The sequence below is a fragment of the Coturnix japonica genome, unplaced genomic scaffold, assembly GCF_054131305.1.
Source record: "Coturnix japonica strain WE unplaced genomic scaffold, WE-NBRP24 Scf048, whole genome shotgun sequence".
NCBI lineage: Eukaryota > Metazoa > Chordata > Aves > Galliformes > Phasianidae > Coturnix > Coturnix japonica.
This window is the reverse complement of record NW_028188951.1, coordinates 201163-216390: the sequence shown is the minus strand read 5'-3', so window position 1 is coordinate 216390 and position 15228 is coordinate 201163. Positions and strand designations below refer to the sequence as shown.

The 15228-nt window shown below is 42.3% G+C and overlaps 1 protein-coding gene across 1 annotated transcript in view; it reads right to left on the bottom strand.

Moving 5' to 3' along the window:
• Positions 1 to 15228, bottom strand: part of ADAMTS2 (ADAM metallopeptidase with thrombospondin type 1 motif 2) — a 172254-nt gene that overhangs the window by 101938 nt on the left and 55088 nt on the right. The window contains exon 3 of the mRNA XM_015875604.3: positions 9121 to 9280. Within this exon, the coding sequence (XP_015731090.3) occupies positions 9121 to 9280 (160 nt within the window). The remainder of the gene's footprint in view (positions 1 to 9120; positions 9281 to 15228) is intronic.

Genomic DNA, 15228 nt, shown 5'->3' with positions numbered 1-15228 from the left:
CTGCCCTCCTCTCCTCACACACACCCCGCAGCATCACAGAGACCTTCTACCTGCAGAACTGCCAGCTCTGGGGCTGAGATGAGTTTCATCTCTAACCCCCTCACCATCCAGATTGTGATTAATAATTCTTCCCCTTGAAAGCACTGTGCATTGCTGGGCAGGCAAGCAGTGCCAGATGGTCTGTGCACACACAGAGCTGGAACAAGCGACTGCACAAAATCTCACAGATAAAAGGAAAAGCAAAGATACAAAACCAGGCTTTTAATCAAAGAACCTGTAGAAAACTAGAACACACAGTATTTAACCCACTAACAAGCACTGCAGTTCTAAGAGCAGAGCCTTAATACCCTTTGCATAGGATGGGGCAAGGGGGTGTCTCTGGAGACACACAGCCAGCGGAGGGCAGGATCCCCACAGACACTGAGGTAAGCAATAAAACAGTTCAGTTGCCTGCCCATCTCAGAGCCCCCTGAAACATAAGGGACACAGCCTCTAAGACAACAGAAGTCTTATTACTACCTGCAAATTTTCACATGGGACTTCATGCCACATGCCTGGCTGGGGAGCAAATACTTGGAAAAATAATTATAGGTCCTTTGTAACACGATCATTTAAAGGGATCAGTCTGAGCTCACAGTTCGCATCAAGATCCTTCTGCCTTCAACTTGTTCCACTGCTTCAAAATAGTGTTTCTGTTCTTGATAGAAAAGCACACGTTTTAAAGAAGAAATAAGTTCACTACTGTGCCAGAGCACACATCTCAGCAGTTTTGAATCTGAAGCTTTACCAGCTTCTTCCTGGGCTGAGATCCTTTTGTAACTGCAGGAAAGCACTGGGGAAAGGAGACTTGCACAAGCCGAAATGAAAGTTACCGCTCCTGGTGTTTATTCTTCAAGTGAAAGTTATTTTTACTTAAGAAGCCCAAGCAGCCCCAGGCATTGCTTACAGAACTCAAAACAGAGGACACAAGTAAACAAACAAGAGTTAGAAAACAGCTGGAGAAAGTTGTTACCCAACACCAGCTCCAGCTATTGGCACAGCTCTGTGCAGTGGGCACCCACCCCACACTCACTGTTGGATCACTGCAGGTGCATCTCTGGCGTCTACAGCTTTGACATATTGAAGCACTCTGCCTTTAAGTGGATGTATGCTTAGGTACACGAAAGCATTTGCTTATAGGGACACACTTAGTGTACAGTGGCCTCTGTGTAATTTAATCACTGCAGAGAAGGCCAAAATGATCGCTCTATTTCTCCCATTGGGAGAATACAGCAACGCTTTCAGTTTCCCCTCTGCAAGCAGTGCGACACAGCAGCATCCAGCATCCCCTCAGTGGTCAGCCATCAAGCAGCAGAGTTCCCAGCTGAGAACAGTCAGACCCAGCTGGAATCTTTTTCAAACCTTGGACCACTTCGTAAGGCCTCACATGTGGCTCCTCTGTTGCAAGAGATGACAGAAATTTCAGCATTTGAAGGATATCCATCTCCCTCACAACTCTGGGCTTGCCCATTGCTTCCATTTGATGATGCCTGGAGCTTTTTGCCTGATCAAACCATTTTATCATCATTATCATGGACAGCAGACAAGATTTATGCCGCTTTCAGTCTACAGCAAATGTTTATCGGCGTTTTCTACTCGAGCTGACTTCGGTGACGCACACCAGATGCTATTTTGCATATTGTTATTAAACACAGAGTTTGAATAATCCCATCATACAAAACACCAAGCGGTACACGCTACCCATGTTTTTGAATTCTCAGCTTCAGAATCCATTTCCCAAGCAGAGACACAGCCTGCAGAACGCATTCAGTTGTCAGGACAGAATATTAAGGTCTTTCTGCAAACAAGTTTTCCCCCTTTGTGCCAGGCAGAGACATCAGAACCCGCTGGATTATTGCCACGCTCCGTCTTCCTCAGCAGGTTGGACAACACGAACATAGCTGGTAAATAAACAGTCCCCACAAGGATGACACTTTGTGGAAAAACTCCCAATCCATGCGAAGCTGCAAAAGCGTGTGGGTGTGCACATACATTTCCATAAGTAAGAGCTCCACACACGCCTGCAGGCAGCTGCACACACACACGTCAGTACTCGCATGGGAAGGTGAGGTTTGACTTATGAACCGCTGCTCCTATGAACTCCGGTCTGACGGTGGGCTATTAGCAGCAAAGGACAATACCAGCTTTCAGTAAAAACAAGGTTGATGTTACCCCTGTCCAAAAGGACAATGTTTTGTTCTCTCATTGCTCCCATGAGGTTGTGAGGGTAAAGTCATTAAGTCCTGGAAGATCAATGGGTATAAAAAAGGCAGAATAAAGCAAATGCTCATGAGATCTGTTGTTAAGAGTTTTGTCTCTATAAACATATCTATAAACAAATGAGTTTTGACTAAGAATAAACATAAACAAGTCATTAGTCAAGCTTAGCTTCACACACCCCTTGTGCTGAATTAATAGAAAAGTGTTTTAAAAAAAAAAACTAAACAAAACATTTCCCCCATGTTTTCAACAGCTTCTCACAAATACCTGTTAGAATCATTTGTATGAGGGCTCTTGTTTTATGGACCAATATCAGCTTTATTATCATTTCCTTATATTTAGCAGCACTCAGTACATTCCGCTCCAGCTGTAAGCTATTTACAGCAGTCACCCAGAGCCTTCTCATGTTGTTTCAATTTAGCAGAGAAGCTAACGTGAACTTGTCAGTTGAGAATGAACTGAATCTAATTTCTTTGATTGGAAAACAATACAAGTGAGTTGCAGATATTTCAGTAAGCACAACCAATGTCAATGACATTTAATTCATGCGTCATTGATCAGAAGTAGAAAGCATCGGCAACAAGTTCAATCTCTAAAGGATGAACCCACCTCCAATCAGAAAACGTTTGACCCAAGGGATGTATGTATACAAATGCTACTGAAATCAGTTTGACTTCAGTACCTGCTTGTAACTAAGCATGCAGGTGAGTGCTTCCTCAAAGTCTACATGCATCTCCAACTGCCTAATGAGGATTGTAAGGGATGAATTTAGCAATGGAAGTCCTTAATATAGTATCACTGTGTTCCTGTAGAAGCTGTTTATTAAAGGAATGACTGTGGTTTTGTTGAGTGCATTGAAGAGGGGCCAGGAAACCACAGTGGAGCCAGCACACATGGCAGCGCTCTGCTCTGGCCCCTCTGCATCCCCCACTGCATGCAGCACCTCAAGCAGCTCTGCTCCACACAAATAGCATCCAAAAAACTAATCTTTTTTAAAAGTGTTCTGTTCAATGATCCCCATTACACATTTACTCCCAGCCAAACAGCTGCCTAGAGCAGGTTGGGATGACGGGGTGGGTACAGTGCAAATCCACTGTGGGGTAATCCATGGATCTATGGCAGAAAGTTCTATTAACTCTGGAAAGAAGTCTACTCCTTCTATTTTGTGCCATGCATATAAAAGCATATCGCTCATTAGCATTCAAGTAATCATCCCAGATGATTTATTGCACATTTATGAAAAATGAATCTTCAGATTTATCCAAGAGTTTCACATTAGCTCCTCACTTGCCTGTACCAGCAAAAAAATGCTTCATCAGCCACATCTGTGGTTGGGAAGGGTGACATCCAATGGCCTAAGAACCCTCTGGGGACTTTTTCATAAGTGCACAACCTCACTTCTTATTCAAAACCTGAAGCACAACTAAATTCTCGATCTTTCTCTTCCCAGAAAAGCCCCATGAATCTGCAATGTGCAATTCAGAGAAAACCCAAGGCAGGAGAGAGACAGATGTATTTATCATGCACAGATGATGTAGGAAGGAGGAAAAAAAACTCATCAGTGCCTTACTGACTACAAAATAAGGAACAGCAATTAATCAGCAGGAGTACACTCTGAGAGGAAATATCGATTGGATTTGAAGAAACTTTGGTTTGCTGAAGGAACAGTTCCTCTGCAAAGGTAACCAGAAAAGTTTCTGTAAATTAGAATGGCACCCGGCCAGCCCACAGCTGATCCGAGTGCTGCTTCAGGCAAGCCAGCAGAAATGTGCAACTGACTCTCATTGGTTTCTAAAGAGTAATTTAAATACATTAGTAAATCAATGACATTGGCAGTTTGATGGACTATGATGGAGGAGTCCTCCTCTGAAACATCATCTTTGAAAACTGCAAAGCTCTGGCAACTGAGCTGTTACAACTTCACCAGGGCTTTGTTTTGTTTCTCACTTTATCTTTGCTCCCCTCTGCCCCCCAACAGCTTCCAGTGTGTTGTTATTCCAGCTTACACTGACAGGACGTTTCTCTCCTGCTGGACTGGCCCCCAAGCCCTCAGGACCCCACTATGTCCCATCAGTATGAGAAAGGAGAAAGGTTTTATTTGGCCCTTCTAGGCCATTGCTCTCAGGAGCAGGACAGAAGGTATGAGAGCTGAGGAGCTCTGCTCTGACAGTGTATAGATACAAGCTCAGAAAGAAGATGGTTGCTTCTGTTGAAGAAAAGCACTAACTTATTCCTTGTACCTGACTGGCGTACACTTACATCTGGTGGGGTGTTAGCCACCCTGAACTTAACATAGGAAACAGTGGTTGACATTTAGAGAAAAGCAAGCCATTTTTGTCCCAGGAAGCACCTCACAGGGTCATATAAAAAGATCACATCTTTCAGCACCAAGTCCCATCTCCCTGAAGATCTGACCTCAGGCAAACCCAAGCACTGCTGTGGAAGGAGCTATGATCCAGCAGAAGATGTGCAAGCCTGCCCAGCCTGTCAGCCTGGAGTACATTCTTGATGGCACTTCTGTCAGGTTGGGCTTCACCATTCCAAGGAATTTAATCTGCAGTTAAAGATAGAACAATCTCCCTGCCTCAAGAACATCTAGAGAGTTACCTTGTCCTCAGTAATAAACAGCTCTTTGCTAAGGTCAACCTTCATCCGCACAGTAAATAAAACTCAACTGAAGTGAGTTTCTGTTTCTCAGCAGTCAAGCAATAAAACAAAACTCTAAATAACATATTTAGACAGTGATTTTGAGAGAGAACACAGACATTAAGGAAGTTTCCATATAATCATTGCCTCATGGTTGATCAACATAACAGGCAGTGATTTTGCCAGGGATAGGGTTTAGATGGCTGACATCCAGATCATCTTTAGACACAAAAACAAGTCAAGACCTCATCATAACCATTAATTGATTCCTTCTCTCTTCGCTTAACACCTAAAGAACATTTCAAGGTTAAAAAATGCATCTTCAACAAAAGAAAACAATCCTCATGTTTGCATATTTAATTCTATTATGTAGGAAACCTTACTGCTGTCAAGCAACATTTCTCACCTATTTAAGAAGGAATTCAACTGGAAATTCTAAGATTTTCAGCATGCTGCCTATTTTTGATCTAGAAGAAGATACTTCATTACATGCATGCAAACAGTAAAAACATAATTGCTAGAAAAAGTTGGGTTTATTTCCACCATACCTGCCACACATCAACCAGTACATAATAACATGTCTTTCCAAAACAATTAGCCCAAAAGGGACAGCTGTAGTGAGCTGTCACATATAAAAGTCACATGGACTTTTATAGCCGAACTCCATAGTTTTAGTTGCATAAAATACAAGGCTTAGGTTTCTCCAGCACATTCACAAATTGTAGTGTTTACAGAGGCAAAACAGGTAGAAATGCTGTTCCCTTTATGCTGCAATCCTCACTAGAACCAGGCAGTCCTACACCAGTCAGAACACAATGATTCAGGCTGCCAAAGAAAGTACTTGCTCTTCCAATTTTTTGATGACATGGACACAAAATCAAATCCTATGTTGTCTGAAATCAGACTGCAGCTCTGCCACAGCAATAAGGGTACACCTCACATCCTCAGAGGGCAGACCGACCCACCCAGCTCCATGTCCAGGGGATTTCAGTTCCTTCACCTCTTTTCTCACTGGGGTGAAAACAGATTGTCCCATTTCTGGGACAAAGAATGGAAGAGACTGAAACCTTTACAAGAAGCTCATCTCTATCTTTCTAAGCCCAAACATTCAAAAATCATAACTTTCAACCCTCTCCCAGATCATGGGATTTTGAAAGATGTTATCTTCAAAATTAGGGAATTTTATATACTGTGTAGTTCTTCATTTTAAAATATTTACATAGAGAACCAAGTTTTTTTCCAACAGTTAAAAGAAATAGAAGCTCCTTTAGTGGAAGAAAAAACCTCATCCCATATTTATATGATTCCTGGAGGCTGAACTTTAAAAATAGTCCAACCATTACAATTCATCACATGTAAATTTATGGGACTTGGCAACTGTGTCAGTGTCTCCAGGGATGATGGAAGAGGAGGAGAGCTGTTGGCTAAATGGGTTAAATGCTCTTTTCTTTTTTTTTTTATCTTTTATTTATCTATTATTTCTTTATTAAATAGAAGGAGCTGAAAGTGGTTTCTTAAGGAAGCCCATTGATTCATTCTGAGTGTTATGAAGGCATGTAGCACATTGCACTTCCCAATACCCCACAGTAAGTATTCTGACACTTGTTCAACAAAACTAGATGCATTTTGCAGAAAGACAAACTAGAAAATAAAAATGCTCTTTTTTTTCCTGAAAACCACGGCCTTTCTAAGGCTATTGCCCAAAGCAAACGAGGAGTGAAAAGTCAGGTTTAATAAGAGTACAGGAGAAGAGCAGTTTCAGAGTAGCTGTTCATTTTCTTGTTTTGTTCAAGGCAGAGAAAATCCCACAGGAGCAAGAAAAGAACAGTAATTTGTGGATTCACTCTGTTTTTCCAAACAGAAAAAATAATCTTTAATCAATTTTACAAATCAAGAGAGGACAGGTGGAGGGAAGATTATTACTCATTGCATTTGTTTCCTTACTCTAAAATGTAAAATAAAAGAAACCACAGCCAATCCTACCTAGCACAGACACCTGCTCTTCCAGACATGGTCAGTGCTACAGCTCAGCTACGCTTGTGAGAGCTCAGCCACATTTTTGCTTTGTAATTCCACAGTGCCAGCTGACAGCTATTATTATTTTGTGCCTTTGCACCAGCGCTTACAAACTTCAGTCTTTATGCAGGTGCACAGCTCGTTAGGGCCCCGAGGAGGCCCAGCAGCAGAAGGCTGCCAGCATCACACACCACCCCGCAGCACAGCATCCCTATCAGTCACACCTGGCAGTCCATGCCCAGCCCCACAAGAAGCTGTGATCTGCAGAGGCTCTCAGACACGGCTGTCAGAAGAGCCTTCCTCTCACATGCCAATAACTGGAGCTGATCTGCAGTTTACGCTTCGCTGTGTACCAGACTCCTACTCCTGAGGAATATTTACCATCCAAAAACAAAAATACTGCCATAAGGTGTGAATAACATCGAGTCTTTTGTTTAAGAGGAAATACGGCGACTGGCTGATATTTTCCAACACTGCAATAATTTTTATAAACACCTACCAACAGAGCAACTTCCACCAGATGATTCTGGGATTGTGGCTCTCAGACCTGCCACCCCCAGCTCTGGTTTGAAATGAACACAACAGCAATCAGAAGAACCCCAGATGGCCCTGCATTGATCCCAACATCCTTGAGTCATTCTGGTGGCCAAACTAGGAAAAAGTCAGATGGCTCCCATTGTTTGCTTCTTTTTTTTTTTTGTCTTCAGATCAACTTGGATACTGAGAAGTTTACACTATTGGCCCTAACACAGCTGCCTGTTTGTTGCAGGGCAGTTTTGGAGTCCCCTCCAACTTAATTCTATGAGTCTAGGACCCCAATTTCATGGCCTAATCTCCATGACTGGTCCTCCATGAGGTTTGGGTGGATTAATACATGCAGAGTTTTTACAGCAGGTCACAACATCCATCTTTTGAAAACATATCAAGAGAGAGAGGGATCATCCAGAACATTAATACAGAGAAAAGTCTAACCCTTCGTGTTGTACCTAAAACATACTGCAATAGGATAATGCCAGGGTGCAGCAACAAATAACTCTGCTGTTTGGTACACGTATTTGGAACAAAAACACAGATAGATTTTTGTTTCTAGTCAAACAACGCAGTTAATCTCAGTGTTAACGCCAGCTGTCATAACATCCACTTATGAGGTTTGCAGCCATTATTTATTCAGCAAAAAAGGAAGTAAAACCAAACAGAAATAGAAGATACTGTATGGAAAAGTTGTTTATGCTTAGATCCTTTTACTCATAACATGACTGAAAGCACAACAGAACGGCACGGTTGCAAAGCCTTAAACTATGTAGCATAACATTCTGCTTTAACAAAAGAGCAGAAGGCACAGAAATAAATAAACAAACAAAACAGCTGCTTACCTTCAGAAGTTCTCAGATACACAGGAATCTCCAAAAAAAAAAAAAAAAAAAAAAAAAAAAAAAAAAAAAAAAAAAAAAAAAAAAAAAAAAAAAAAAAAACCCTTGCGCCCCCTGCCAACCCATAAATGAGGTCTGGAAGGGGGTGGACCCTGGCTCCTCCCCCTTCTGATTAGTTTGGTGCATGCGATCACCTGGGTTGGCCTTGCTTTTCCACCAGGTGCTCAATCACTGGTTCAAGCTGTGACTTAATATTCCCCCTAAGCTACTACTGTGTACTTCATACACGTTATGTTAAATTCCACAAACAGAAGCATAAATAAATCCAGGAAGTTTGTGTTCATATCAGAATATACCATTATTTCACCACTGGGAATAAATTTAGCCCAGTGAAGATACTGACAACAGGAAGCCTATGTATCACGTCAGCATTAGGGTCCCTGCTGTGGCCTTCCAACACAGCCTTTGCAAAGACAGCACTGCTACCTCTCTGAGTAGATAGGGCACCCATGCAATGCTGCTCCATCCACCGCCCCCTTCCTCTGCTCTGCCACAGGGACTCAGCTGATACAATGACTTCATGCTATGTCTAGAGCCAAGAAAGCTCCTTAAAGCGTACAAAGCTCCATCATCCTGAAGACAGTTTTAGCTGCTATAGTACTTGCAGTACTTGCTTACCTCAGCTAAAGTTCTCAACTCCTTTCCTACCTTTTTACCTACACAGGAAGAACACCACTTTGAGGATAGCAAAAGAAGTCAGCAAGCCACGTTGGCTACGTGCCTTTAGTTACACTTTATATGTCAACCAGTATTAATATTTCTGCCTTACCGTTGTACAGGGTATCTGCATCCTCAATAGGAAGCTGCTTCTTGGCAGCTGCTCTGCGATAGACCACGTGTGTTCTGCCTCCTTCCTCCTCCTCCTCACGGGTCCCCTTCTCCAGAGGTTCAATGAAGAACTCGTCCTTGTCCGTGCGAATCATGCCAGCCTGGAGGAACAGGGCAGAGATCGAACATTTTGTGTTACTGTGCACACAGCTGACACTGTGAGTAAACAGTTACAATATGCTTAAGCACACATTAGTGTCCTCTAGAGAGCAATTAGGATGCAGAGAGGAAGCCAGGTGAATTCTTTATTAGAGCAAAATGAAGTTCCATTTCTGCAGCTTGACAAGAAAGGACAAAAGGTAAAACCCTGAACCAAAGGGATTTCTCCTTAAACCTGATGAGCAAAGCACAGGTCTGAGAATCTGTCTAGAAAATACCATCTCAATTAGAAACCAGCTACAATGCCAGTTAATACGACCTTGGCTATCTGTCAGCCACAGACTGCTCCAGTGCCTCCTATCTGCTAAACAGAGGATCAAGTCAGTGCCATAAGCTGGTCCTGATGGGCGGTTCCACAGCCAAAAACTGTAGAGTCAGCCTTTCTGTTCAGGAGCAGAACAGAAGTGCTACCGCTTACATGCAGGCAAATAAGCACAGAGATTATTTTCTCATTGACACAAAGGGCTGCACTGACAAATAATAAAAGAACTCTTTCAAGAATTAGCCACAGCTCGGTTTAAGAAAGGTGCTGGAAGTGTATTGCTGAGAGAAAAGCCTATGCAGCCTGGAACAGCCACCCTGGTATGAAAAACTGAGACATTTACACTGCCACAGAGCACCTCAGGGGAGCATCATCCAAATGATCCTCAGCACTGAGCACAGCAGGGAAACCACCACAGAGACCGAACATTTTAAGAGGTATTTTCATGGTTTTCATGCAGGTGGAACAGCTGGGCACCGGGGTGTCCCACACGTGTCTCCCACATGCAGCCCTGCCCCAGGGCACAGGATACAGTGGGCAGTAGTTCCCTGCAGGGCTGGTTGCCTTGAGTCCATTTTTCTTTGTGTATTTACAAATCTGTGTTTGAGAACTTAAAGTGACAAAAAGTTACCATGTACATTGAAAGTCTTACCGTTGATTTGGACATAACTTTAAACTGTTACAGAGATAAAACCAAAATGACCTTCAGAAGAACCTCCCTCCTCATCACACTGCTTTCCACTCTGCCCACTGAGAACGCGCAACTCACAATTGAATGTAACTCAGGGCTTGTGCTTCAGGGACCCCCATCCCTGCTGGGAGAGGCCCGACCACAAGCTTCCAAACAAAGCGGTTTGGCTGCCTCAAACTTAGCATCCTCACTTGAAACAAGCATCATCTAAAACCTTACCATATTCCAGCAGTAAAGTTCTCATACAACCCTTATTTTTCCTTCTACAAGCAGCAAACTGCATTTCTACCGCTATAAATACAGTATGTTCTTTGGTTCACTCTTTGGAAAAATGTCAGGTTCATTTGTCATGTCTTAACTCACATTAGGCAAGATTTCCAGTCCCAGATTTCATGTATGTAATGTATACAGAAACAGATTGAAGAAGACGGATTAAAGAAGCAAAATTATATCGAAGCAATTTAAACCGATGCCATCCTGCCTGTATAGAGAGGAAACTGAATTTGAAATCCTGTCCTGTTTCTTCTTAGCTAATTTAGATTCTACATCAGGCACAAAAAAGGTGAGACAGGCTCAGCAGCTCAAGGAAGCTAAAACAAGCAAGTGCTCAACCCAGAGAGACAACCACTGATATTCTGGAGCGTTTTAAGGAGTACATGACAAATTCAGAACTGAATTATCCTTTGTTCTCCTTTTAATATTTACTTTACCTGTATATATACACACATTTCTTCTGGTATTGGATATTATATCCAGCAATTTTAAAGCCTTCTTGTGAGAAATACACAACTAAAGATGAAGAAGGAATGGGCATTTGCATGCTCAGCTGCACAGGCTACAATGCATGTGCCACACACATGCCCAGGAGAAACACAGGGACATCCAATGAAAGAATAGGATTTTGCTTTTAGCAAGTAAGCTGAATTATTGCAAACATGTTTATATATATTTCTGGACTTTTTAAACCTATTATTAACTTGCTGCCAAGTAGCTGCCCACCCACCAGGTGCTCATACTCCATACCCTGCTTCTCGGATGAATGCAACACAAGTCTGTATAACCCCATGGCCATATTCTTTCTAATCCTGTCATAGTGTACAAAGGGAGAAACTTAACCTTCCAACATGGATATACAGGTATATTTTGTCTCCCATTTTCATCTTGGATTTTCTCTCTTATGCTGGAAATTTTTCTTTAGACCTGAGAAACACATCCATTATTTTTGGTCCAGGAGTATTAGGAAACAGTATGTATTTGGATTGTAAAAGAATTGTATATTTTTATATAGATTCTATATTCTGCACAGTCATTCAATTAGCCAACTTATTCTTCTGTCTTAAGTTGAATTAATTAAATAAGAAAATATGAATTTATTTAAGAGTTTAGGAATAAAATTCATTGAGACTGCAAGGCAGAGTCCTTACAGCAATCCAAAGTTCAAGCCATCTGCCTAAGGACATGCCCACAATCATAGAAGACCCATTTAGATGGCACTCCTGCATTTCTCCACCACACACTTCCTTGCCAGTTCAAGCAAGAGGTTTAACCTCTTTACCTTCATTTTGCTACTTCTTAACCGCCACAACAACAGTCTTGTAGGATAATTAAAAAGGCTGACATGTTTTTTGCCAAGTGCTTTGAATTTGATAAGCTCGGAATGAATTGCCTCATGATTTTGTTCTGATATAACTCAGAAGCCCTTGTACTTCTGGGAGAAACACTGAGCGAGCCATTACACCTTCCTCTTCTGGAGCTCCTAAGATCAAACTAAAGTGAGTTTGAGAATATTGCAAAATAATGATGGCAGCTGTGACTGCATCCTGTGGTTAAATAAAGTACAAATTAATTGAAAATGCATTTGTTTTTGAAGCGCACTGAGCTGAAGCAAAGATCCCATAATATCCCACTATTTCCCAAAGCAGGACATCCCCCAGGCCTTCCATCCAAGGGTTCCCAGATCCCAGCAGCAAATTACTCAAGTCAAGCACTGCTTAGCACTTATTAATATGCATTGAAGGCAGAAGACACTTAATCCAAAGGAAACTGCAGTTCAAAGAATCAAAACCTCTGCTAAGGCCAGCAAGGCAGTTATTTAGAAGTGGAAGCCACTCAGGAAAAAAACTCATAAGGATGGCAGAGAGTAACTGCCCTGTTTAATTAAGACAAAGATTATATTGATAAGCCTCAAAAGAGTCCATAGCAACACACAGGGCTGGGATTAGGGCTTCACTAATCTCTTTGTGGAGCAATAGAGCTCCAGTACCCCTGAAGACGTGCCAGGCTTTCAATGACCACAGGGTCTACAAATACCCATAAGGACAGCACGGACCCCTCCCTACCTGCCCATCTATCCAGGACGAGGCCATGTACCATCAGGCCACACCTCCCCACGGGACCTGCTGCCCCATTGCCATGCTGGGTGCATCCCCACCAGCCAGAGCTCCCAGCAGCTCTCCCCACACAGCTCTGCGTTGGAGGGGGCCTCACCTCAACACCCCAACCCCACTCACATTAGTAAAGGCATTCTTTAAAAGTCTAATTTGACAGAAAAACTGCCTGGCATATTTAGGATCTACAGAAAACCCTCAGTTTTAGAGCTTTACCTCCTGTGGCTAATTAAATGTGCACTCAGTGAGTAACTTAATTGTCTCCTCATTCCCATTCCCATCACAGCTCCTGTTCTAGGCTGTAATGAAGCAACCCATCTAGCTGCTGCTTCAGGACTCCAGAGCTTCAGCCCATCCTGTAACCACAAGTTTAATTAACGTTCATTTTCTTCCTCATTAGTACAGCTTTACAAAGTTTCTCATTGCCACATAAAGGCAGATTTACTTCCCAATCTCCAAGCACGTGATGCAGACAGGAAGCTAAAATTAAATGTGAGCAAACCTGAAATTAATAATAATTTTTAAAAAATCTAAATGTCTGCTTCTTTAATTAAATCCATAACCTACAAAAGCAGAGCGTTTCATGGACTCTTAGAACATGCATTTCTGTAAATAGAGTTCTGGGTTTTCTGGGGGGGGAATATTTGATTCTGAAAAAAACTGCCACATAGGGCAGAATTTGGTTCTACCTGTGCAGAGTCAAATCCTAAATACAGCCCTGAACTTCATGGAATCCTCCTTAACACCTAAGGGAGGTTCAGACTATCTGACCATTAAGCTGAGTGCTTGGTTAGCAGCCTGCTATGATATGATGTCAAAGAATCCTCCAGAGGGGAATTCGCAGTATGGAATCCTCCCAGCAATCAATTTTCAGAGAAGCAGAGATGGGAGATTTGCATTTCACTGTACAGTTGCCAGAAAACATTCTGAAAATGACTCAAAAGAGAAAGCATTTATATTTGCAGGACAACAGAGCAGACAGGGACTTATTCCAGTTCTATATCAATGTGTCTATATTCTAAATATACTTTATTGCTTTACATTTGACTAACACTGGAACTAATATGGCACTTTCAGGAGAGGATCAAAAAGCAAATTGAATGTGATGTTTTTATTTATGATCCTTCTCTTAGAGCTCCAGGAATGGGCTTTTTCCAAACAGTAACAGATGTGTCCTCCCAACACCACAGTTCAGAAATGTTGTTAGTTCAATTGCATTACAATGGACGTGATACATAAAGATCTCAGGTGTCTGGAGCAAGATCACCGAGGAAGCCTGGGTATAACCAAGGACACAGACCTTCCAAATTCGTTCCATCCCATACGGGATTTCTCAGTATTTCCAGTTCCCAATCATGAAGTACATTGATTCAGGAGCAGGCATGCTTGGCATTTGGTTTCTATTTAGACTCATTCATGTAGACAGTAATTAAAAAATAACCTTATGTCATGTTTACATTGGATTCTTTGAGCATATGCCTTGAATTGCTGAAGCACTGCACAGCTAATCCACTTTGCTCTGAGGTGAGTAGAAGTTCTGAAGGAGTTGCACCAAACCCTTGTGAGATGGTGCCCCTCACTGTGCTGTATATTGCTGTGTATTGCTGCTCTCCTGAATGCTGATTTGTTCAGTCCCAGGCAGGACGTAGAAAGGCAAGAAGAGAAAAAGATTTAATTGAACATGTTTTTCTTACTGTCACTCTAGAAGGACTATTTCTCAGCTTTTATTTCCAAGTCAACTTGTGATTAAGTTGCTTTATTTTCCACATTTCCTCAGAATAATTATGTATACAAAGAGGAGTTGCATAGATAGCTCGATAGAGAAGCAGAGATGTATGAAAACTGCATGTTTCTTAGTGCCCCTATTCATCCTCTGCAGAATAGAGTTAAGGTCACATTTTTAATGCATTTGGGACCTACTAATGAAAAGCAGCATGCATAAGAGCCATTTATACTGAGTGCTTTCATGACAGTCTGCTTTCTCACAGTCCCTGTAGCACAAGGGAGAAACATAGAATATAGAAGTACAGAAATATGTGTCTGCGTGCTTCCACTGCTACTGGAAATAAAGTTTTGTCCGTGGAGCCCAGCTCAGTCCCAGCACTATTGCAGGTGTGATTAATAGCAGCAGTGAGACAAATCTGCAGCCAATATAACCCAATGCAAACAGACATGCGTTACTTTATAGGAGATGAGAATCCGGACTCAAACCTTGCATATAAATAATGCCATAACTCATTTTGAGTTTTTAAAAGGAGGATTTGTGGTTTTTGAAGAGAGGCAGCAGTGTAGTTTTGAAGAGGGCCTGTACCTCTGCCCCTGCTCCCCTCTGAATCCTGGCACCAGGGAGGGTGGATCTTTCCAACAGCTTCACCACAGGTAAACGTGGCTTTATGCAAGGAGTGTCTGAAGCTACAGCCTGCAGAAATGCAACAGAGCCCCAGGAGCAGAGAGATGCCCAGCAGGACCCCACAGCTGAGCGGTGACACAGCATTGCTCCTCTGGCAGGTCTGGCTCAGCCTTTCTGGTGCTTCCAGTCCCAGCAGCTCT